We start from the raw sequence: 24,153 nt of genomic DNA on the forward strand, positions 1-24,153 counted from the left end.
CCATTTTCTTTTCTAGACATCCATTCGAACACCGACACGATCATAGTGCCCAGAAATGTCGGTTTCTTACACTCTAAAAACAGCAAGATTTGGTGTTAGGTTTTATACAGTATGACTGATTGGTACTATAGTATTTCACTTTTTCTTTTGTTAAATGAATTTGTTGAAACGTAAATAACACAAATTAAAAACCCAAAACTAAGTGGTGTGTAAGAAATTATTTAGTTACATCACAAATATAGTTTTCAACACACTTTTTTATTTTTCTAATAATTACATTTTTATCTCATATATACGTCACGATATAAAAAGTGCTACAATAATTATTTCAAATAATCCTCGTTCCACACACACTTACTGTTCTGATAGACTTAAAGTAGAGATAATGAAAAGGGAAAATTGTTCAAAACGTCCCTCACATTTTGTAAAATAACTTTTTTCGTCCCTCACTTTTAAAAGTGTAATTTTATATCCCTTACATATTCACATTGGATAAATTTAGTCCCTAACTAAGTTTCCGATCATTTTTTGGCCGGAATCCATCATGTGCAAGGCACATGTTCATTTTTGAAGGGTAAATTTGTCAAATTATATTTTACATAATCTCATCTATAGTCCTCCATATTTTATAAAATAAATTTTTTCGTCCCTCACATTTTATCAAATGATTTTTTTCATTCCTCACATTTCACAAAATAAATTTTTCCATCCCTCACATTTCACAAAATAAATTTTTCATTTCTCACTAATTATGTGTGTGAATACATTTTTTTAAACACATATATATGTCTATTTGATTTTGCTTAATAATAATAGTATAAACACATGTATGTAATTGGGCTCAACTTGTGGGCTATCTTCTTTTTTTGTATGATTATGACTAATATTTACCAATAGAATCTTAATTTGCATATTCTTATTGTATTTTGATCGAAAATAGCTTTATTGGCCAACTTGACAATGAATGCAAGATTATTTACTAGCTAATACCAGATGAAATCAAATGATCACGTATAATTTATGGTATTCGTATTGTTAAGTGAAATCAAATAGACACATACATATATTTATGCTATTCGGATTATTAAGCAAAATCAAATAGACATATACTTGTATTTAAACAAAATGTATTCACACACATTTTTTTTAGGGTTTCCCTCACATACATAATTAGTGAGGGATGAAAATATTCATTTTTTGAAATGTGAGGGATGGAGAAATTTATTTTATGAAATGTAAGGGATGAAAAATCATTTTATAAAATGTGAGGGACGAAAAAATTTGTTTTATAAAATATGGAGGACTATAGATCAGATTATGTAAAATATAATTTGACAAATTTACCCTTAAAAAATGATCACGTGATGAATTCTGGCCAAAAAATGATCAGAAACCTAGTTAGGGACTAAATTTGACCGATGTGAATATGTAAGGGACATAAAATTATACTTTTAAAAGTAAGGGACGAAAAAAGTCATTTTACAAAATATGAGGGACGTTTTGGACGATTTTCCCTAATGAAAATATGTTGGCTCAAACGTTAATTTAAACCCACTCCCTCGGTAGCTTTGGCAGGTCTTTTCTGACACGTTGCCGAATGAGGTTTCTTTGTAAGATGGCCCAGGAAAATGAGATCACAATAAATTTTCTAATCTGTAAAAACGCAGACAACATAGTAGTATTATTTATGTTATCCAACTCTCCAAGTATACTTCTTATTTCGAGAAACGAAATTTGACTAATTAAACCTAATCTCAGAAGTCAACCCAAAAGCCGGCAACTCTTGGATTGCTCTCAGGACTTAACTACCCAAATCCCAACCCCCTCAAAGCCGATGTGGGATAGAAACCTCGACAGGGGCCAAGCCCATTGGACCCGCTGCTAACTCTCCAAGTATCCAGCAGAGTAGTTTTTCAATCTCTAAGAAGGCTAGTAAAGTGCAACTTGGATGGTAAAGTGCAATTTTTCAATCGCAGATGGGTCACCCCCTTCCTTAGATTAGGATAGCATAGGATGTCGAAAAAAGTTAAATTGAAAGCACGACATACAATTTAAGTATGTCGTTGCCTGAGCAGACTGGCTCAATGTTTGCCTCAAGAATGGTGTTCATACCTTTTGTGGATACCATGAGATGCATGCAAGACGTTGATCTTGTCTCAGGTTATACCACCGCAATCAGATTACGAGGCTGGTCTCACAAAGGCCACAAGGTATTAAAAACTTAGCAACTAAAGCAAGAATGTGAGAATTTAAGTGTCTTGACCAGAAAGGTTTTTCCTTAGATGGGAGTCCAATCATGCAATTCATGCTATTACTTTAGCAATCCATCTACTAATCTAAAGTGATTTCACAAACCACCATCGAGATTACATTATTAGTCCTTCCCCTGTATTGCTAACATAAAGTCTATGATTTGACAGAACTAAGATCAAGATCCCACTAGGTATGGTCTCTATAAATAAAATGAAAGCACTTCATGCAACATATTCTCATCTTTGCACAAGGTCAATGATCAGAACTACCAAAATCAGCACATTTTCCTTCTTTTTACCAGATGGAACACTGAAAAACAGGGTGGAGAAACGCATTCGGAACTTTGGTTTAAGATGCTCCCCTATGTCTTCAACTCAACAGAACGAATGAGGAAAGCCATTCTATCAATATGTAAACTCAAAGAACACCAAACTGGTCAAGTTTGGTTCTAAAAAACTGTGTCCTTAAAGACTCACGATGTAAGCTATTTTCTTATTATTGGAGCTATCTAAGTTGATGATAACAAAATTGTAAAGACATCTGCCGATTCCTAATAAAAAACAAGAAAACCTTACAAAGTGTGCAAATTTCTAATCCACTGCACCTTTATCCCATAAACAACAATCTCACATCTAAAAGCTTAACATGCCAGGAAAGCTACCTCAACAAGTCATATTAAGGCCAAAAAAAAGTCATCCCATTGCCTAACAGGGACAAATCAATGCACCCACATATTAAAACTAAAAGGCATCAAAGGAAGTCTTACAGTCAGAAATAAGTGAAAAAAGTGTATTGTTTGCAATGTTGCTTCCAATATCTTTATTCCCAAGGTATCACTTTTGTGCATGACCTTTTCTTGTACGAGGCAGGGTCTACTGCAATAGTTGCAATCTTATTTAAGAGACTTCTGCCATTAAGTACATTAACAAGCTACTTTTTTTTCCAAGGAGCAAACTTTTTCAGTCTTATAAGTGTCTACGCTCATAAAATGCGTGCTGAAACCCCATTAGCGATGCACAAGTCGTTACTGACAGCACAAAGAACTCAACAACAAATCAGCGAACAACAATATCTTTCATGATCTTGGGCACAACTAAGGTGACCTGTTGAGGTATTCTGAGCAAGGCAGAGACACCTAAAACAAATCCCAGTATTAACTTTCTATGAAACAAAATAACACTAAATTCTAGAACTAGTACACAATAACAAGTATCCATACAGTGCTTTCTTGTCAAAGACCATACAATGCAGCTAACATCAAGTAAACAAACTTCTATTTCCAGGCTTCCACAGAAAAGGACATACTATGTGCTGGTACGCTACTCTGAAAACGTAGAGAAGACCGAAGTTTTAGCTGCGTATCAACAACAAAGAACTTACATTAGCTGATTTCCACCAAAAACTCCCTTCTGCTTACTCCTAACCCAGCAGAAAAGAACAATTCAACCACTAAGAACTCAATAAAATCACTAACAAAGCACCGGCCTTTTCATAAAAAGTATCATTTACCTCTCATTCAAACGGCCAAAATTCCTATCTTTCTCATAAAAATCCCCCTTCCCCAACCAAGCAAAGTGGCTCTCTGTCGATGCCCATCCAATTAACAGGATATGAGCAACCCTGGCAAGCATCCAGAAATCATAAACATTGACTTGAATAAATGGGGAGACAATTACCAATGTATAAACCATACAGAGACATTGGAATAAAAATCAAAAGAAAAATAAAGCAGTGGGAAATTACAAATTTTGACTATACAAAATAACACGCATCAATCATCCATCGCTATTACTGATAATACATCCAACCAAAATATTAAAAACAAAAACAAAAACAAAAAAAGAAATATTTATTACCCAAGCTACTCTCTTTCTCTTTTTCGCTTAACAGGGTCTCTCTTTTATTATTATTTTTTCTTTCCCTATTTTTCGATACAATAACTGGGATTATAAAGATTTAGCTGATACCGGAGAAAAGAGGCGACAGAGCTGGTCTTGCTGCTCTCTATACCGGCGCTTTAGATAAGTCTCGAGGATTTCCATCACCGACACGAACCTCTTCATCTCTTCCAGCTGCCGGCTCAGCGCGGCTTCCCGAGCCCTGGCTCGCTCCAGCCGCGCCTCCGTCTCAGCTAGCCTGTCCCTCAGGTTTTCCACCACCGCCTCGTTCTCGTTTACGGCAGCCAATCGGGCTGCGGCGGCGGTGGGCCGGGTCGGACCATCCACATCGAAGTCTTCTTTGGATGGTAGCCTTTCGCCTCCGTAGCACATCTTCACTTCACTGACCCCACCACCAAAATTAATCCCGCTTTCTGCTTTGCTTTTTTCCCCTTCCTTTCTGGGCTCGGCGTTTAGACGACGGGGGGTGGGAGTGGGCGGTTATGTTGACAAGAAGCGTGTGAAGACTGAAGAGTTGAATTTGGGCATTTGGGCAACAGAGGGTTCGGTTGGTGAGCAGATATGTCTGTTGCAGAGAATCCCATCCCATCTAATTAACAAGTCATTTTTCTTTCTTTTTCTTGCAAATGAGTAGAGTGGGGTTTATTTTTTATTTTAATTTAATTAGTTCGAATCAATTTTAGCAAATTCAAGTTTGAGAGCTTCACTGTAAAACTTGCTGAATTCTAATTCGAGCTTTAGTAAAATTCAAGTTGAATTCTAATTCGAGTTTAGTAAAATTCAAGTTCTAACTTCAGTTGAATTCAAATAAAAATTTAAAAAGTGTCAATTTCTAGATTCCCATTTAGGATGTCTATTACTCGACTTGTCTTCATACTTTTTTTTGCTTTTTTAAATGGATATGATAGACATTTTATTCCAATAAAGATATGAAATTGTAATAATAACGGTAAAAATAAAAAATAAAAACCCTATGGTAAGTCTAATATACAGAAAAATCCACTGTAATTTCAAAATATACAACATGACAATTCATACTTTGAACTAAATTGTAAAAGTGACGAAATCCGTTAAATTTAACGGAAATGACTTATTGGAAGCAAAAAAAAAAAATTTATACCTAATTTTTAGCAAATATACCTATTCTACCCTTAACCCTCAATTCTTTCTACCTAAAGAATAAAATAAATGATTTTTTTGAACTACCTTTTGTATAATTATATCAGGACATTTTGATCATTTTGTCCATTTCCGTTAAATTTAATGGATTTTGTTATCTTTACAATTTAGTTCAAAGTATGAGGTGTCGTGTTATACGTTTTGAAATCACGGGACGGTTTTTCTGTATATTAAATTTACCACAAGAAGCTTTTTTATTTTTTACCCTAATATTAATAAGAAATTTATTAAAAATGTAAAGGGTCAAGCCCACCATACGAGTCCTAGTATATATATATATATATAGATGTTTGTGTATATGTATTAGGACTTGACTCACAAATTCACAATTCACTAAATTGGCTTAAGCTTAGACTCCAGGTTGGTATTTATCGAGCTTGAATTGGGTTACAAAAACCAATATTGTTTTAACAACATAATTTTCAATAGCTATAATTTTCACTAGAAATTGTTTTAACCAATATTCGAGGCATCACTAAGCCAAACTTTTGGCTCCATTTGGATTTAGCATTTTTTTTTTGAAATATTGTTTTTGTGTTTCACATCTATAGTAATAAACTCTAAAAATAACTTCAAAAACAATTCAAAAAATACAACACATCTCAAGAACTTTAAAAAAAATAAAAAAAAATTCTCTCTTTCTTCTTCTACACACTACCCACCACCCACTACTATTACCACCACCCATCACTCTACACTACCACCACCACCCATCACTCTACACTACCACCACCACCACCCCCCACATCTACGACCCTCCCTCCTCTCTCCTTTCTTCTCTCTCATTCTCATTCCTCTATTCTCCCTTTCTTTTCTTCTCCCTCAATCCCCTCTCCCCTCTATTGACCGCGACTAAGAAAGCCGCAGCTAGAGTGGTGATTGGAATCGCAATCACTACTTGCGAAAGGGAGAGGCGTTTTGGGGCAGCGGGAAGGGAGAGGTGGAGATAGAAGAGAGGAGGAAGGGGAGGAAAAAGTGAGGAGGAGGAGAAAGGGTTGGTGGTGGTGTAAAATTTTTTTTAAAATACTTTAAAAAGTGATAAATTATAAAATATCATAAAATATATTTAAAAAATCCCTAAAATGCTTTTAAAAATTAGATAAAAGTTTTTCATACACACGATCATAGTAAATTTTTTGAAAAACATCCTAAATAACAGCTAATTCAAATAAAGCCATTATAATTTTGGCTTTTGTAGCCCCAGTACTGTTTTGGAGACGCAGATTTTTACCTCGGCTTTTGTCAATAGTCCAAGTCAAGTACAGGGCTTTACGTTATAGGTTAGATGTCATTATTGTCTACGGGCTTAACAGAGAGACATCCAATTAAGAAACTGTAATGAGATATTTCATACTTTCAGAAACAGTGGGCTTGAGTTGATACAAGCGCATTCCAGCTATAATTGGTGCAATATTTAAGTGATTTGCTTTCTTGTACGGTAAAAAAGGAAAATCGTTCAAAACGTCCTTCATATTTTATAAAAAAATTTTTTTCGTTCCTCACTTTTAAAAGTGTAATTTTATATTATTTATATATTCACATCAGACAAATTTAGTCCCTAACTGGGTTTCTGATTATTTTTTGGCCGGAATCCGTCATGTGTAAGGCACGTGATCATTTTTTAAGGGTAAATTTATCAAATTATATTTTACATAATCTGATCTATAGTCCTCCACATTTTATAAAATAAATTTTTTCGTCCATCACATTTTATAAAATGAATTTTTTCATCCCTCACATTTCACAAAACGAATTTCTCCATCCCTCACATTTCAAAAAATGAATTTTTCATTTCTCACTAATTATATGTATGAATACATTTTTTGAAACACATGTATATGTTTATTTGATTTTGATTAATAATAATAGCATAAACACATGTATATAATTGGGCCTAACCTGCGGGTTATCTTTTCTTTTTGTATGATTATGACTAATATTTACCAATAGAACCTTAATTTGCATATTCTTATTGTATTTTGACTGAAAATAGCTTTATTGGCCAACTTGACAATGAATGCAAGATTATTTACTAGCTAATACCAGATAAAATCAAATGATCACGTATAATATATGGTATTCATATTGTTAAGTGAAATCAAATAGACACATACATATATTTATGCTATTCGTATTATTAACCAAAATCAAATAGACATATACATGTATTTAAACAAAATGTATTCACACATATATATATTTTTTTAGAGTTTCCCTCACATACATAATTAGTAAGGGATGAAAATATTCATTTTTTGAAATGTGAGAGATGGAGAAATTCATTTTGTGAAATGTGAGGGATGAAAAAATTATTTTATAAAATGTGAGAGACGAAAAAATTTATTTTATAAAATGTGGAGGACTATAGATCAGATTATGTAAAATATAATTTGACAAATTTACCCTTAAAAAATGATCACGTGCCTTGCACGTGATGGATTCTGACCAAAAAATAATCGAAAACCTAGTTAGGGACTAAATTTGACCGATGTGAATATGTAAGGGACATAAAATTACACTTTTAAAAGTGAGGGACGAAAAAAGTCATTTTACAAAATGTGAAAGACGTTTTGGACGATTTTCCCGATAAAAAATTGTCCCAAACTTTAGGCCTTTCCAAGACCACATAATAGCGGATGAGACTGGATTATAGTTTTTTTTACCAAAAAAAACTTTATCATTTTCCGTTAGAGAAATGACATGTTTCATCTCTCACATTTCGTAAAAATATTATTTTCGTTCCTTATATTTAAAACGAAGCAAATTGGTCTTCTACATTTAAAAACCCAAGCTTTTACATCCTAGAAAAAAACTCTCAGTTGTGAATCAAACTATCTAACAACCCGGTTACGAATTTTGGGGATAAAATTGATAGAGTGCTTACAAAAATATATTTTCAACAAATAAATTAAAATAATTAAAAAATCTTAATTAAAACCCATTTGTTTCTTCAAAAGAACGAAAGAGTGCTAAAACTCTCAAGCACTAAACCCTTAGACACATTCCTTCCTTCCTCAATTTTGTTGCACAACAAAATTGAGGAAGGAATGTGTCTAAGGGTTTAGTACTTGAGAGCTTTAGCACTATTTCATTTTTTTGAAGAAACAAATGGATTTTAATTAAAATTTTTTAAGTGCTTTAATTTATTTGTTGGAAATATGTTTTTGCGAGTGATCTACCAATTCTACCTCCAAAATTTGTAACCGGGTTGTTAGATGGTTTGATTCACAACTGAGAGTTTATTTCTAAAATATAAAAGCTTGGATTTTTAAATGTGGAGGACCAATTTGTTTCGTTTTAAATATGAGGAACGAAAAGAATATTTTTACGAAATGTAAGGGATGAAACATGTCATTTTCCCTTTCCGTTATCACATTTTCTCAATTACTTTTTAAGATCATAGACATCAAATTATAATAATAAATTTTGTATACAAAAACTTAAAAAATAGCGATTCAAATAATGGTCAAAGTTGAAAGCTCAAGAGTAAGACATGAGTTTATTTATAATAATATTATTGAATTATAATTCTCATCATTTATAAGTTAATTTATTGGTTGTATTACTCCGATCATTATGAATTTCTTGAAAAACAAAAGACCACATAATAAACACAAATAAGTAAATCTGTTGTCCGGATTCTGGAGATGTACGATAGAAACAAAAACATCCCTTGTTAGCTTCTTTGAGTGCCATTAGTTGAGTATTAGACGGAGGACAACATATACACTAACATAGGATTGTTGTCAGTAACTATAGACTGTTCCCCTGAACAACACGAAAACCCAAATGACTTTGAACCTCGCTTATAAACCGAAGAAGTTGCAGGAAACATTCTCAAATGCCTTAATTGAGAGTGATTAAATTATCCCATGATTGAGTTTCCCTCAATCAACAGCTATCGAATCGAGAGTCTCTCTCAATCAACAACTATTGACGAGGTTGATACTTGACATCTCATCTGCTGGGATTGAATTCTTCCTCCATATCTTCAGTGGCATTAGATGCTCCCTGCATATTTATTGAACCAAAAAGCAAACTCTGAAAAGAATAGCAGCTATGATTGCAAGGTTCTGAAGGCTTAAAAAAAAAAAAAAAAAAAACCCTCACGAAGAACAAATGAGTCAAAATCTGTAGCTTGGCCACATACATATCATGCATCTGGATATGATTCCATGAAAGCATCACCTCCTTCTTCGTTATGGTCAGAAGGCTCAGCGGTATCTCTGTCACCCTCAGCATCATCTGCATGTCAAAGTAAAAGGTGCGCAACGCAACGTTCAAATCATTATCATTCCATGCAGAAGTGAAGACACAAGGGCAAGAATAGTTGTGCCAAATTTCGCAAATTGATACTCCAAGTTGTGAACTTAGGCGAAACTTCTTGAGTGAATCTTGAATTCTAGGGTCTTTTGACATTTTGATGAAATAAGACTTTTGCAAGATAAAAGAAACCATAATCGCTACGGCATATGCCATTATAGACCAACACACGTAGCAATATATCATGGAAAATAAAATGGTTTAACCTTGTCATTTATTGTAACATTACTACTTTATTCTCTCGTAACTAGAATTTTTCTTGTGCCTTATGTCGCGCACCATTTTGAAAAAAAAAAAAATTTTTAGGTGTCAGAAAAATGAATTTTTGATTTGGAAAATGAGTTTTTTTATTTTTGGTGTCCCCAAATCACATTAGAGAATATTAGCTATCCTGGTACTTGTTTAAACGTGTAGGGCAACGAAAAATGGGAGCAAAAATGAGCTAATATTATAGTAGACATCAAATAATATACCCATATCAAAAACTTAGCAGATATTCTTTTTTTTTTTAAACATTGTTTAGATAATTAAAATTTTTGTAATGACCATAAATCAAGAACTATATATTCATATTTAATTAAGTAGAAAAGATTCAGCAATTCATTTTTCTTCATCAATAAATATTTAGTTTTCAACAGTATTGGTAAATCTATCGATTTAACAATTAATTCTCTTTTTTACACTAAATTAACTCAAAATTAATGGAAGAAATGATGAACAATTTGACTACTAATCAACGATATGGTGGTTAAAAGAAATAATTTATGGGTATGTAAGATTTCAATCATTGTGATTTGAAAAATATTTTACTATAGTTCTATACAATAATTGGATAGAAATCATATATCATTAAGATAACATTAGTTATTTTTTAAACTTATGTTAAAATTAGAGATAATTAATTCATATAATATAATCCAGTTAGGATTCAATATGGACAAAATCCAAATGACCTATAACCCGTTAATTCTCTTTAATTAAGCATGTCATGTAAGAGTGAGAAATAATTCTGATTAAAATAACTACTTTCATATATATACTAGAATTTTGCTCATTGTTTTGCACGATTTTTTTAATTTATTGTGAATTTATACAAATATAAATAATTTAAATAAAAAAATTAACAACAACCTTACATGTTTATCTATTAACTTTAAAAAATTAATGTATTCTAAATGTTAAATTATTTACTAATTTTTAAAGATTTGTTTACATACTTTTATTATAATATGATAATATATATATATATATATATATATATATAAAATGCACCCCATATAAAAAACTTGGTATATATTATTTGAAAAGTTGAGTTGAATTGAGTTTTGAGAGTAGGTTTGAGAGAAAATGTCATAATTTTGAGGTGTTATGAATGAAAGGTTACGAGTTACGACTGATATTTGTTATTGTTGAGTTTTGGATTAATAAATAGTTTAGTATTTTACAACTTGATATTTGTTATTGTTGAAATTTGGATTACTAAATAGTTTAGTATTTGTATTTTGCGATTTGATATTGTTATTGTTGAATTTTGGATTAATAAATAGTTTAGTATTTGTTATGTTATTGTTGAATTTTAGGTTAATAAATAGTTTAGTATTTATTTTCTTTTCCCACGTATTTTTTATACGTATTAAGATTCCTTCCGCTGTGCGCACGAAAAAAAAAGGATAGAATTTGTATATCATTCCACGCAATTAAACGCCGCCGTTTGCACCTGGAAAAATGGTTTTGTCTCCCGCGTCATCGAGCTGAAATCCACAGGTTCATCATTCCCGAACTCTCTACCAGCCACTGTACAAAACCTCCTCCGGTCACCAGCAGCTATGTCGGAACCCGACGTCGACTCCACATCAATCTTTTCCCAGAAAACCCATCTTCTAGATGACACCGTTTTCTACTCAATCTTCCCCGACTTCTCCTTAAACCCCACCACTTCCACCGCCACTATTACTGCCGAGCTCCACAATCTCCACCTCCAAATCCTCCAAACTCTAGCTCCATTCACCACTACCTACATATTCCAACACCAACCCTTCACTCTAACCCCTGTCCTCTCCCCCCTCCCCCACCTCCACGGCCGCCTCCGCTTTGGAGACAACCTTGAAGACGAATGGTTCGTTTCTTTTCTCCTCTTCACGGTCTCCCAAAGCTTCCCCAATCTCTCCATTTCCCTCCACGACTCAGACGGCCAATTTCTGTTAATCGAAACTGCTTTCCACCTTCCCCGTTGGCTCAATCCAAATACTTCCACCAACCGGGTTTTCATCCGCCGCGGCCGGCTTTATATTCTCCCGCCATCGCACTTTCCCAACACTCCTGATTTGATCACAGCTCTGAAATTCTTATCGGAAAATGATAACAACCCGGATATTCTTCGGGCTACCCCGGATGCTGTTCAGCTTAATTTGGAGAAGAAGATTAAAGAATATCCGGAAAAAGCTAGGAAAAATGTGCATGGGGTTAGAATTAGGGTGCCTGTATCGGTGGCCTGGGTTCTAAAGCACGAGCCCTGTCTGATTTCACTTGCGGTTGGAGGTTTTTATGATAGGGATGTGGACAGTATGAAATTCGCGGAGAAAATGGAGAGGTTCTTGCCTAATGGGAAAGAGGAGAGCGTAGTCCAGATGTTTGTGAAAATGTCTAAGACAATGTATGCTCAACTGATGCAGCAAACGTTTAGGCCGCCTAAGTGTTATCCAAGGATGCCATTGAGTAGTGATGCCGAGGCATATAAGGAGGCTGAGCTGGGAATGAAGATTGCCTGTGGGTTTGAGATGGTGTACCAGTTGAGAAAAAGGCAAGGGGGAGAAGGGAAAGGGAGTACTTGGGAGGTTTTTAGAGAAAATCTGGAGAGGAGTGGGTATTTTCAAGGGTTGTTGCCAGGCTCCGTAGAATATAAGAGATTAGTTCAGAACGCTGACGAGTATTATAGGAATAGTGCATTGCATTCTAGAGCAAGTGATATACTGAATGCTCCAGTCAGACGAATAGATGAAATTCTAGCTTTACCGCACTCTGCTGATGATTTTAAGGTGCATGAGCTACCTCCATCGGATGATGATTCATGGCTTTATTATGGGGAGGATGAGCTAAATGCTGCTCTGCAGGAGCGGCAAAAGGAGATGGAACTTTTTGATTCAAAAAGAAAAAGGAAACAGAAGGTGAAAGAGGAGGAGGATGCAGGTCCATCAGCTTATGATCTAGGAGAAATAGCAAATTCTATGCAAGCTTTTGTTAAGAAGATGTCGAGTTATGAAGGTGCAGAGGTTCCAGAAAGCAGGTTGGTTTATCCTTTTCGTTTCGTATTAGAGTGTAGCTGGATACATACTTGTCTTGCTTATTTGGTTAAGCAGAACTTGTGTTTGCGACTATGATGTCCTGGCAAGTGTCTTTAGTTATTCTATTGTGGCAAATTAGTATGTTGAAGTACATTGGTGTCATGGGCTGATATGTGCTGCACTGTGTCAGAGACATGATTAAAACGTTTGCTGCTTTATTGAATAATTTTGAAAAGCTGGAAGGTTGTATCAGTTTTCTACTTTTGATAAGAGTTAACTCGCGAATAATTACTGAACTTAGTGTTTATGGGGCGTTAAAGAACCTCGTATGCTTTAGCATGCTTGATTAGTGGACACATGGTTCAGTTCATATATTATTGTCAGATCTTTCCTTTCAATTGAAGTTCTAATTCTGGAATGACTTACCACCTCCATCTTCATCCTTGCGGCCCAATGAAAGATCTCTCAAACCACTTGCTAGTAAACATCATTAAAGGCTTGGCTTAGCTGCTTATAAAACCTTGTAACATGGGTTGGAAACGGCAAAATTTTTGATGTGGATTGTCTTTACTGTTTATGGTATGGCTTTATAACAATATTTTTTATTTTTTTGGCAAAAAAGAGGCACACTTTTGTGTGTGTGTGTGTGTGTACATATGTATGTATGTCTAGATTTATGTACGTATGTAAATACATATAATTGTGATTGCCTGATTGGTCAACTTTTAGTTTCTTCTGTCATGAACTTTATGTTTTTTTGCTTGTTCTATAGAGACACGAAAGATGTTGACTTCGACGTGGATCGCTTCATGAAGGACATGGAATCAGTATTGAGAGGTCAGGGTTTTGAAGATACTGGCAACGATGTTGATCATGGAGAAAGTTCATCATCCGATATGGACTTTGGTAATTTCTTGGACTAAAAAACTAAGAAATTTCACACATTAGCAGCTCCTAAAAAATCTGCCTGACCGAAAAATTTAATCATGTTATCTTGGATAGAACGGTGGGAGTATCAGCTATTATGATTCTGGGGAAATATTCTGATTGAAAGTTTAACTTGTATTTGTATTAGAGAGAGAGAGAGAGTCGTTCATCATGATTATGTTTTTCTTTATAGTGCATGTGTCAGATTTTATAAAAAGATTAGCCGGATCATAAGCATTTGGCAATTGTTTTTAATCTTTATCTTCCCCCCTGCATATAGCAAGTCGAAGTTGTATGTCATATCTGTGCTAAAGCCCCTAGGTACCAAGGTGCACTCAAGTAAATTTGCCTAAGTTCAATTTGGAGCACCAATTTCCGAAATTTGTTATAACTTCTTATTTTCATATTTTTACATCTGCACGAGTTGATTTGGATGATGTCCATTTCTTACTTGGCCGTGTTTTTGCCGTGCAGATGATTTTGAGGATGACAGCGATATTGCTGAGCCTTCTGACCATGAAGAAGAGGGAGGTGATGCTTTCATGGAGTCATATACAGATGCACTTAACAAAGAATTGAAGCCCACCACACTTGACAGGAGTTTCATCCGTGCTAATGAAGAAACCTTGAAGAAAGACGAGGTCTGCTCTAATATTCGTTCACTTACTGCTGTTTCTCCTTTATTGTATTCATTACATAGGCATTATTTATTTGTGCATTTTGAGACAATATCTGGCCATACTACAGCTTTAGATTAATTTTTTCTGGGTGGGGTGGGTGGTTGTCCGTTTTTTTTTTTTTAAGGTGGAGGGGGGTGGGGGGCAGTGCGGTGTAGGGGGAGCTGCAAGCTGATCACTGGAATTTTTTTACTCATTAGCTAAACAGTCTTAAGAAGTATCCTTTTCAGATCACATTCTTAAGCCTTAGGTGTCTTTTATCATACTTGCTTTTTTGTTTTTGTTTTTTCTTCTAGAGGTTGTTTATTGGGTAATACATATTGTAGGGAATATCTAACGCCACCGAAGACATGGAGGAAGAATTCAATCCAGTGGATGTGGATGTCAACCTCGTTAAAAGTTTGCTTGATTCATTTTCATCTCAGCAAGGACTTCCCGGTCCGGCTTCCAATTTACTAGGACTTATGGGTCTGCAGCTTCCTGAAGATGGCAAGAAAGGCAAATAGATAGGGTGTTCACCCTTACTTTTATCGTACCCTAGTAACTGGCCTTCATACTGGAAAATTTTGAAAATTGTTGATCGAGAGAGACTCAGTAGTCGTCCTTACATATATAACATGCCATAACTAATCACTTGTGTTGTTCACGGTAGCAGTTTATAGTTGTTGATTACAATCCTTTGTTTTCCATCTCAGTGAACTGAAGGAGGCCAAAAAACCTAGAGATTTTTTTTTTGGGGGGGGGGGGGGGGTGTGGGGGTTGAGGTAGAGAATGGTTGTATGAGGTTGCTATGAAGGATCTTAATACTAAATTTTGGTGGGATAATTGAACTGGCCTCGAACCTATTCTTAAGATTGATTGAGGGCCTTTCTAATATGGGTGAAGAAGACATGCTTGTTAAAGATGGTTTTACAGGGTGAATCCTTTACCCTACCCTTGAGTGTTGTGCGGAGGAATTAAAGCTATTCCTAGGCAAATGTCTTCACTCAAATGATATCCTGATGATGTTATCTCTCAGTTGCTTCTACTCTGTTATATTTGCACAAAAGAAGCTTGTAGTTTTGCTGCACTATTCCTAAACCTGATTTAAAGTGGGACATCAAAAGTTTGGCATTTCCTGTGTCTTTGTAGTTAGGATGGATTATCTAAAGCTTTTGTCGCGCGATAAAAATCCAAACAACTGAGAGCGATTTGAAGGATTTGAAATCCTTTATCAAATTTTTCAATCCAAACGAAATCTAAGTTTAAAGTTTCTCTTTTCACTACTACTCCTGAGTTTTAGAGCATCCCTTTAAAATAAAAGAAAAGAAAGCTACACACCCTTTTGATTTCCTCAATTTAGTGACAAATTGTGCACTTTTACTAATATTTTGTATTTTTCAGGTGCATTTCAAAATTCTTATTTTACAATTCTCAAAATTAAACTATTGTGATTTCGTAAACAATCTAAATGCCAATTCCTGTGTAAAAAATTTTACCTTACCCAGATTCTAATTATTTACTAATAATATACTCATACAACAGGATGAGACTTTTGTAAGCATCTTTGTATCTTATCCTTTGTCAATTAAAACAATAGATTGATTTGCACTATCAGATAGATACTAGGAAACCTAATAAGACATTGCATATTCCCAAAACTCAGGACAAAGAAAATTTCCATATTGTGGATCTAAAAAATAAATCTGCCGACAACCCCCCAAACTTTATTCTGCCCAGCAGATTTATATTTACTTTAATAAATTCATTCAGTTTTCTTATTAAAAAAAAAGAATAAATTTGCCTACAATATTCAACCAACTTTATAGATCCATTTGCTAGGTTTTCTCATATAAAAAGCCCTATCAAATCAAGTGCTGTTGTCCATGCTTAGTACCAATTACTTGGAGGAAAAAAAAAGGAAAGAAAGAAAGAAAGTCTCCTTTGTTGTTGAAAAAAATACAAATTGAGAACAAGTGCTATTCCAGATAATAATCCTAACAAAGGAAAACATTTGATAAAAAGGAAAACGTTATATATATATATATATATATATATATATATATGTTTTTCTATTTTTGTTAATCATATTTCCACCATCATTTTAATTATATAGTCTTTATTTATTAAATTATATGATAAAATAAATAGTGAGAGTACAAATAACATTTCCCAAAAAAAAATTGCCTGACTATTTCTGTGAACCTCATCTTTCTCCAATTCCAAGTGGAAAACAAGAATAAAAACCACCAGCCTTTGGACTGATGGCCGCCACCGAAGCATTAAAGTTTGGTGGGGTGGGAGGCAATCACTTGTCACGTTAAAAGTAGATTTGCTTAAAAAAATTCAGGCAGGTGCGTAGTGTACTCCTTTAGTTCGGTGGTGGTTCAATCCCCTTCAAATTATTCCTGGACTTCTTTAAGTCCGTCTCCTCCTTCGAGTGTAGGATAGATTAGATTATATAACAGTTATCGTCCCTGGAAAAAAAAAGTGAAAAACAAAAATAAATAAAATTCAAGATAGAAAATGAAGAAAAAGAAAAATATTAAGAAGAATGGGACCAAAAAAAACATACCTTGTATAGCGAGTGGCTGCAGGAAATAGGTTCTTTGGACTCTTAGGAAGACAACAAAGCTGGACTAGACGTCACTGAAGTCTCGCCTCGCCCTTTTTTGGATTCTTCTCCGCCAGTATTCCAACCTACAGAATCCTTAACAGGGATATACGTTGTACAGCGTAACTGCTTTTCTCATAAAACAGATACTCGTATTTTTCATTCTTCATTGACTCGCTGTTTTTTCCCCGTCTCTACACGCAAGTTCATTCTGTTTTTATAGACAACAGAGGTTTGGGTTGGTTCTATTCTAAATCATCAAGAAACAGAAAAAGAGACCCGATTGAGAAAACAGGAAAATGGAGTCACAAACCATGGATCAATTGAAGAAGGAGCTACCAGTGGAGCAGGAGACCCTTGTGCTTTCTGATGACGTTAAGACTGGTCTTGTCCTTGTTGATATAGTCAATGGCTTCTGCACTGTTGGCGCTGGAAATTTGGTAATTTTGTGATTTTTCTTGAATGCTTTTGCTTTTTTGTATGTATGAATATCAATTCATACATGCATGACGCTTTGATGATTTTAATTTTATTTTTTGGTCTGGTTGTTTCTTCTACAATCTGTTGAGTGAGAAATATGACTTTTATAGATGAGATTATCAGGTCCATTATTTGGTATTGTTAAATTGGAGTTTTTTTTTTTCTTTTTTTGACAAAAGATTGGAAGCGTTTTATGTGCTTGCAAGAATTTAGTGTCTTGTGGGCTGGAATGTGTTTGAGGGAAAGTGGATGCTTATAGGATGAGGAATTATGGTAAGGAGCAGAAATGGAGGATAACTGGGATGCAACTAAACTTTCATCCTTGCACTATATTGTTGGGCTACAGCTAATTTCACTAGCCATGCTTTTCCACAGGCTCCAGTTGCACCTGATAAACAAATTTCTGGGATGGTTGATGAGTCAGTTAGGCTTGCTAAAATGTTCTGTGAAAAGAAATGGCCTATATATGCCTTACTTGATTCTCATCATCCCGATATCCCTGAGCATCCTTACCCTCCTCATTGCATTGCAGGGAGTGATGAATCCAAACTGGTTCCTGGTACTTCATATCCCAACTTTTGAATTAAAACCCAAGTGGTTAAATCGTTTTCTCTCCTCTTATGTTGCTTTTTGTTATGATTTGAAGCTCTACAGTGGTTAGAAGATGAACCTAATGTGACATTAAGGTGCAAGGATTGCATTGATGGCTTTCTTGGTTCAATTGATAAAGATGGTTCAAATGTCTTTGTGGATTGGGTGAAAACCAACCAGATCAAAGTTGTAAGTATTTTCTTGTCTCTCGTTAATTGTTTAAAATAGTTAATTTTTACTGGTGGACTGGGAAAACAGTTTACTTGTACTAACTAGTTATGGAATGCCTTCTGGGTTCTATTTTTCTTTTCCCAAGATTTTGGTTGTAGGGATATGCACAGACATATGTGTGCTTGATTTTGTTTGCTCTGCACTTTCTGCGAGAACTCGAAGAATCCTTACCCCATTGGAAGATGTTATTGTATATTCCCCTGCCTGTGCTACTTTTGACCTTCCACTCCATGTTGCCCAAAACATCAAAGGTGCTTTAGCTCATCCTCAGGTAATCTGAGTTATTCAGGTTGCATTTGCTTTTTGACCACTAGTTTTAACATTGCTATCCTCTTGAGCTACATTTTGGGGGTGGGGTCGTTTGTGGAGCTGTTTTGTTAAAATTCCTAAATGAAATAGGATTGCATACAATGAAGATCTTACATTCTGTTATGGGTTTTACCTCTATCAAAATGGGTTTGGTATCCTAGACGAAGACAAACTTTCTTTTTATGATTTATGAGTCTCTCTCACTCTTCTGGTGGTTTAAATCCCCTCACCGGCCTTGCTGTTTGTTGTAATGTGTGCTTTTTAATTGCTAAACAGTAGCAGTAGGAATCCTTCTTGGAGCAGAACTCTGCAATGCTTACCAACATGGTCATCCCCCCATTGGCGTTGCAATAAAAGAGATAGGAAAAGTTCCACTCTGTTTCTTGCCAATTTACTGCATAACTGAAGTGTTCCGATTATATTTCTTGGAGTATGGATCTAAATTGGCTAGACCTGAGATTTAATTTCTTTAGTGTTGTCTAATGAAACAGGTAGGATACTACTGTATATATTTAGTTGTTTGAAGAGTTCTAAATGCTGGATCCTGTTCTTTGTGTATAATTCAATTTCAAATCTTGAATGCTTCAAGTTTGTATTCGTTCATAACTCTGTCCCCTGACCTTACACCAATCCAGCTACAATTATTGTGCATGTGCCTCGCCAAACAAGCGCCCTTACCTCATCATTTCCTAGGAAATAAGTTCTTTTTGATAGTTTGTTTGTCCCGGTGCTGAATTGCTACTCCATTGCCTACCTCTAATATGCAGCAAACATTAAATTGCTCGGCTGTTCTGAACCTTCAAATATGCTGTTGTCTTTTCTGTACGAAGAATTCTTTCGTCTTCTTATATTTTTCTATTATCTTTTGGCAGGAGCTGATGCATCACGTTGGCCTTTACATGGCTAAAGGAAGGGGAGCCAAGGTAGCATCGGAAGTTTTGTTTGATATACCAGTAGAGATATGATCGATCTCATGGAGGATCCTGTGTATTGTCAATGTAATAAAGGCTTCTAGTGCGTCTAGCTGTTTATCTTTGGGTTGAAAAACAGAAATGACGTGCAAATGTTAGAGGTCTAGTGCTTTGACTGATCACTGTACATTGAAGTTCGTAGTTCTATATTAAAGGTCTTTGATTAGATTTCATGGTATTGTTATTACCACTAAACACGAATAAGGTTGTGGATTTCTTGTACTCGTTACTGATTTGAAGTTTAAATCCAAAAACGACACAAAAAGGTGCAACTGGTCAAAAATCCCATTTCACACATGCAAACTTACAGGGCATAACCTTACAAGACGTAACAGTCCAACAATATTTTCTGACTGGAAGAGGGAAAAAAAAAGTTTTATCTACCCGCAGATTACTTACAGTAATAATCTCCAGGATGAGAAAAGGGAAAAAAAAAAAAAAAAAAAGAATCCAGAAAAGACAATATCTACTACAAAGATCTACAGAGGTAGCCCAGCTCTGAGGGTCTGATACTTCCTATTAAATGAAAAGATGGAATGCTTCTGCTTCTTTAGTTTAGTTCCAAAGATAAATGATCTTAATGGAATTTTTGATCGACTAGCTGTATGGGTTAATTGTGGTTGATTATTCACAGTAAGCTCAAACTCTTCGTCCAACATCCTAAGGGTCTTATCAATTTCCGTTTGCAGTTTACTTACATGATCCGCGCCTGCTTGCAACTCCGCGCTTACCATGTTGTTTTCTTGTTTCATGTTCATAATCTCCCCTTGGAATTTGGCAGCTTGATGGCTGGAGAATCTAATTTCTTCGTCTTCGACACCTTCCTTTAAAGCAGATGTGATCCTCTCCTGGATGCTGCATAATGATGAAAATCTCCGTTCAAGTTCAGCCTTAAGCACTACACTTCGCTCTAACCACACGGTTAATTCTGCCCGGATTTCTTTCAGGTGCTTGTATATTGGTCGGACTTCAGATTTCAGGTCACTGGCGCTCTCCTCTTGCTTCTTTTTTTCCTTTAGAATTGATATTTCTTGCTCCAAATCTTGGACTGTGGTTCTGAATTTCTGCACCTGATGAAATGTAGTGCTAAATCTTAGCCAGAAATCCAAGTTCTCATCCAATATTGCATCAATCTCCATCCTGAGTTTTTCTTCAACCTGTGACATGACCATAGGCTGTTCCATTAGGATTGACTTTATAGCTTCATCTTCATTGTCTACCAGAGGAACATCTGATGCTAAATCCTCAGTACTTCCTGCTTCAGGTTTGAGGATTCGATCATCTTCCTTCACATCCCTACCTTCACCTTGTTGACCATCCAACCTCTTTCGCAAGCATCGAATTTCTTCATCCCTCTTTGCAACTGTAACCCTCAATCCTCTTATCTGCAATGCCAGTTCAAATTGATGATTCCTGGCTTTTTCCATGTCAGTCAGTTTCTTCTTGGTGTCCTTATAGTTCCTGAGAATTGTTGTATATTCTGCCAGTAGAATCTTCTCTTTATCCTCCATTCCGCTCAGCAGCATTTGTTGCCAGTTGAAGTCATCTTTTTTCTCTGTCTCTACTTTTGATCCAGCTGAGGAAAGATCTCCTTTTTTGGCTGCATTGTTCTCATCAACTCTTATCTTTGCTATTGGATTCTGAAATGTCACGGTCTTCTTCGCAGCCTTATGACCTTCTTGCCCTTGGTCATTCACAAATTCTCCAGAATTCACAGATTCTCCAGAATCCTGTTCTTTGATGTCCTTTATGTCTTCACTGTTTGATGTTCTGCATTCTGCATCATCAACAGCATTAGCTGGATCACTTCTCTCTGTTGTAATGGTGGTAATCTCTATTTCTTCATCTGGTTTCACACTGTTTAGCTTCTCCGACAGATGACCAAGACTAGATCTTGCCTCAGCAAAGTTTGTCTGAAGGTGGTTATTTTGCTTCTCAACATTTTGGTTAAGATCTTGGATACCATGCAACTTGTCCTCTAATTTCTTCACCCGGGTATTCAAATTCTGTGTGTCATGAATCAGGTTGGCTTTGTCTTCCTCCAATACCCGGACTTGTGAATGAAGCTCATCTGCTTCTGTTTTCATCCTGTCTATAAGAACAGTCTGAGATGACACTGCAGTTTCTAGGTTGATCACCTTGTTAACAAGGTCATCAATCTTCTCTGCTAGTTGTGAAACCGTCAGAGAGCCCAAAGAGCCCACCTCAATTCCTTTCACCTGTATTTCTTTGATTGCACCACCAACCTCTTGATTCGACCTTTCTGTCTTATCTCCAGCTGTTGCAGATTTGTCTTCTTTTTCATTCGCCTTTTCCTCTTCATCAATAGTTTGGTCGTGAAGAAACTCCCGCCTGATGGACTTGAGTTTCTTACGAGCATCTTCAATCCTTTTGTATTCCTCTCTTGCCTCTTGGTTAAACTTCTCTTGCTTCTCCTGCAACTGAACCAAGGTTTCTTGACATGATTTGAGAGCTGCTTCAGCCATTAATGTCCGAGCCTCATTATCTTCAATGACCTTGTCTACACCAAATTCATCTTGCAAGCTGCAGACTCTTTGTTGTTTTTCCATGATCTGATTTTCAATTCCCCAATACTTTGAAAGGCCACTTTGATAGGAGCTCTTCACAAACTCTTTAACAGTTTGCAATCCCAAAATATCTTTCTGAAGCTTATCAATCTCAGCAAAAGCTTCACTTTTGGTCAAACCAGATTTAGCATCTGTCCTCTTAGCCTCATCTGCTATTGACAACTTCTTGGCTTTTAAATTTTTTGAGGCATTAATGAGACCCTTCCAATCTCTTATAGGAGCCTTTGGAACCTTAGGAACTGTTGGAGCATTTGCATTTAGAACTTGTGGAAAACCTTTTGGTAGTTTAGGAGAAGAAAAATCATCCTCATCATCCATTGCTAGTTGAATCTGATCTGGAAAGAGTGTGGCAAGGGTATTGTTGGCATTCTGCAGCTCTGTTGACAAGTGATCATAGCGTTCGGCTAAGGCTCTGAAAGCTCGATAAGATTCCTCCACAAAAGTTATCAGTTCTGGCCTCTTTTTGTAATACATTTCTGCCCTTTTGGCAAACGAATCTCCATCTTCTTGAATGAGCTTTAGGATGTATTGTACCTTCTCTTCCATATCTGCGAAGCCATCAAGGGTTAGTAAGTAGCATCCAAATAATTACCACTCAAAACTCGTACATGCGCAAGGGAATGTATCATTTTACTAATACATGACAATGATTGAGTTGTATTTCATCCCTTTTGATCACTTCTTATCAAGTTATCTCCCTGTCGTTCTGAGATATCTAGCCATTTGATGACATCTTTTTGGCTGAGCTAATTGCATGATGTGTGAGCTAATTGCATGATGTTGGGAAAGACAAGTCTAGTTTTTTAGCAAGTTTGTATTATACAAGTTTTTAAACAATTTTTGCTACAGAAATCTCAAAAACTTATCAAAATTTTTAACCTACACACTTAAAATATCCAAAACACAAAAAAAAAAAAAAAATTCCTTCCCCTTTTCTTCTTCTTCCTCCCCCACCACCACCTCTGTCGCCGGCCACCACCTCCACCGCCGGTTCCGGCCCCGATCACCTCTTCCGGTGCCGGTCGTCTTCTTTTTTTTTTTCCTTTTTCCCTCTCCCCCTCTTCCTCCCCTACAGCCCATTGTTTTCTAATTTTGCTTCTTTCACCGGTGTCCTCACCTCTAAATCTTCTTCTTCTTCTTCTTCTTGCTGTTCTTGCTTCCACAGGGACCTAACGTGCAAAATCTTGAAAACCCAATTCCCTTTTCGCCCATCATGATCCAGCTCATCTTTTTCCTCATTATTATCATCCTTTTCCTCCACCAAAACTGGGACGACGTCTTTCACGGATATGGCAGCGTCATAATTGTTCTTACCTCCCTTGGGCCAGAGAGATCTAAATGGGCATCTAAAGGGGCAGAGGGGGGAGGAAAGGGATGGTGGGCAGAGGGCAGTGGCGGGGGAGAGGGGAGGAAAGGGGTGGCAGGGGAGGGAGAGGGAGGGGGGAGAGGAGAAAAGCAAAAAAAAAAAAAATTTGTATGTGTTTGCAGAGGCAGTTTCGGGAGAGGGAACAGGAGAGGGGGAAGGGAGGAAGGAAAAGAAAAAAGAAAGAAAGAAAGAAAAAGAAAGAAAGAAAAAGGAAAAAAAAATTTTATCTTACAAATATTTTTCTACAACTTTTATAGTGATCTACAGTAAAATTTTATACAAATACCCAAAAAATTCACATTCCAAACAGGCCCAAAGTTTGGAAGAAATTTCATATTTAACTTAGAGCATATCACTTTATTATCTCCTACTATCGATTATATTCTACAGAGTATAATAGCAATGACTCACAATCTCACAAAATTTAAAACTTTTAAAATTGTCATATGAAATCCACAACCTTTTTTTTTTCTTTTCTTTTTTACA

At 35.8% G+C, this 24,153-nt stretch overlaps 4 protein-coding genes across 6 annotated transcripts; 2 read left to right on the forward strand and 2 right to left on the reverse strand.

Moving 5' to 3' along the window:
- Window positions 1-3,308: 3,308 nt before the first annotated feature.
- Window positions 3,309-4,758, reverse strand: LOC113698267 (protein SKIP34-like). 2 transcript variants are annotated; one of them, XM_027218028.2, is made up of 3 exons: window positions 4,221-4,758; window positions 3,763-3,873; window positions 3,309-3,607 (listed from the first exon to the last, which is right to left on the reverse strand). In XM_027218028.2, exons 1-2 carry the CDS (start codon window positions 4,521-4,523, stop codon window positions 3,796-3,798), a joined length of 381 nt encoding a protein of 126 aa, XP_027073829.1. In that variant the 5' UTR covers window positions 4,524-4,758; the 3' UTR covers window positions 3,309-3,607; window positions 3,763-3,795. The 2 variants fall into 2 exon arrangements, with proteins under 2 accessions (XP_027073829.1, XP_071913839.1); XM_072057738.1 differs by having other exon boundaries at window positions 3,309-3,672.
- Window positions 4,759-11,327: 6,569 nt separating this feature from the next.
- On the forward strand, window positions 11,328-15,184 carry LOC113697964 (protein ecdysoneless homolog). Its single transcript, XM_027217601.2, has 4 exons — window positions 11,328-12,936; window positions 13,707-13,840; window positions 14,336-14,502; window positions 14,865-15,184. Exons 1-4 carry the CDS (start codon window positions 11,480-11,482, stop codon window positions 15,042-15,044), a joined length of 1,938 nt encoding a protein of 645 aa, XP_027073402.2. The 5' UTR covers window positions 11,328-11,479; the 3' UTR covers window positions 15,045-15,184.
- A 1,938-nt stretch (window positions 15,185-17,122) lies between these two features.
- Window positions 17,123-19,886, forward strand: LOC113699208 (nicotinamidase 1-like). Its single transcript, XM_072057739.1, has 6 exons — window positions 17,123-17,253; window positions 17,355-17,571; window positions 17,987-18,170; window positions 18,258-18,391; window positions 18,519-18,704; window positions 19,615-19,886. The coding sequence occupies exons 2-6, from the start codon at window positions 17,431-17,433 to the stop codon at window positions 19,705-19,707; spliced, it is 738 nt and encodes a 245-aa protein (XP_071913840.1). The 5' UTR covers window positions 17,123-17,253; window positions 17,355-17,430; the 3' UTR covers window positions 19,708-19,886.
- A 92-nt stretch (window positions 19,887-19,978) lies between these two features.
- Window positions 19,979-23,802, reverse strand: LOC113699207 (kinase-interacting protein 1). Of its 2 annotated transcripts, none has more exons than XM_027219403.2 (2): window positions 23,419-23,802; window positions 19,979-22,849 (listed from the first exon to the last, which is right to left on the reverse strand). In XM_027219403.2, the coding sequence occupies exon 2, from the start codon at window positions 22,845-22,847 to the stop codon at window positions 20,193-20,195; it is 2,655 nt and encodes an 884-aa protein (XP_027075204.1). In that variant the 5' UTR covers window positions 22,848-22,849; window positions 23,419-23,802; the 3' UTR covers window positions 19,979-20,192. The 2 variants fall into 2 exon arrangements, with proteins under 2 accessions (XP_027075204.1, XP_027075205.1); XM_027219404.2 differs by having other exon boundaries at window positions 22,942-23,802.
- Window positions 23,803-24,153: the final 351 nt, after the last annotated feature.

Source organism: Coffea arabica, chromosome 7c (assembly GCF_036785885.1).
Source record: "Coffea arabica cultivar ET-39 chromosome 7c, Coffea Arabica ET-39 HiFi, whole genome shotgun sequence".
Classification (NCBI taxonomy): domain Eukaryota; kingdom Viridiplantae; phylum Streptophyta; class Magnoliopsida; order Gentianales; family Rubiaceae; genus Coffea; species Coffea arabica.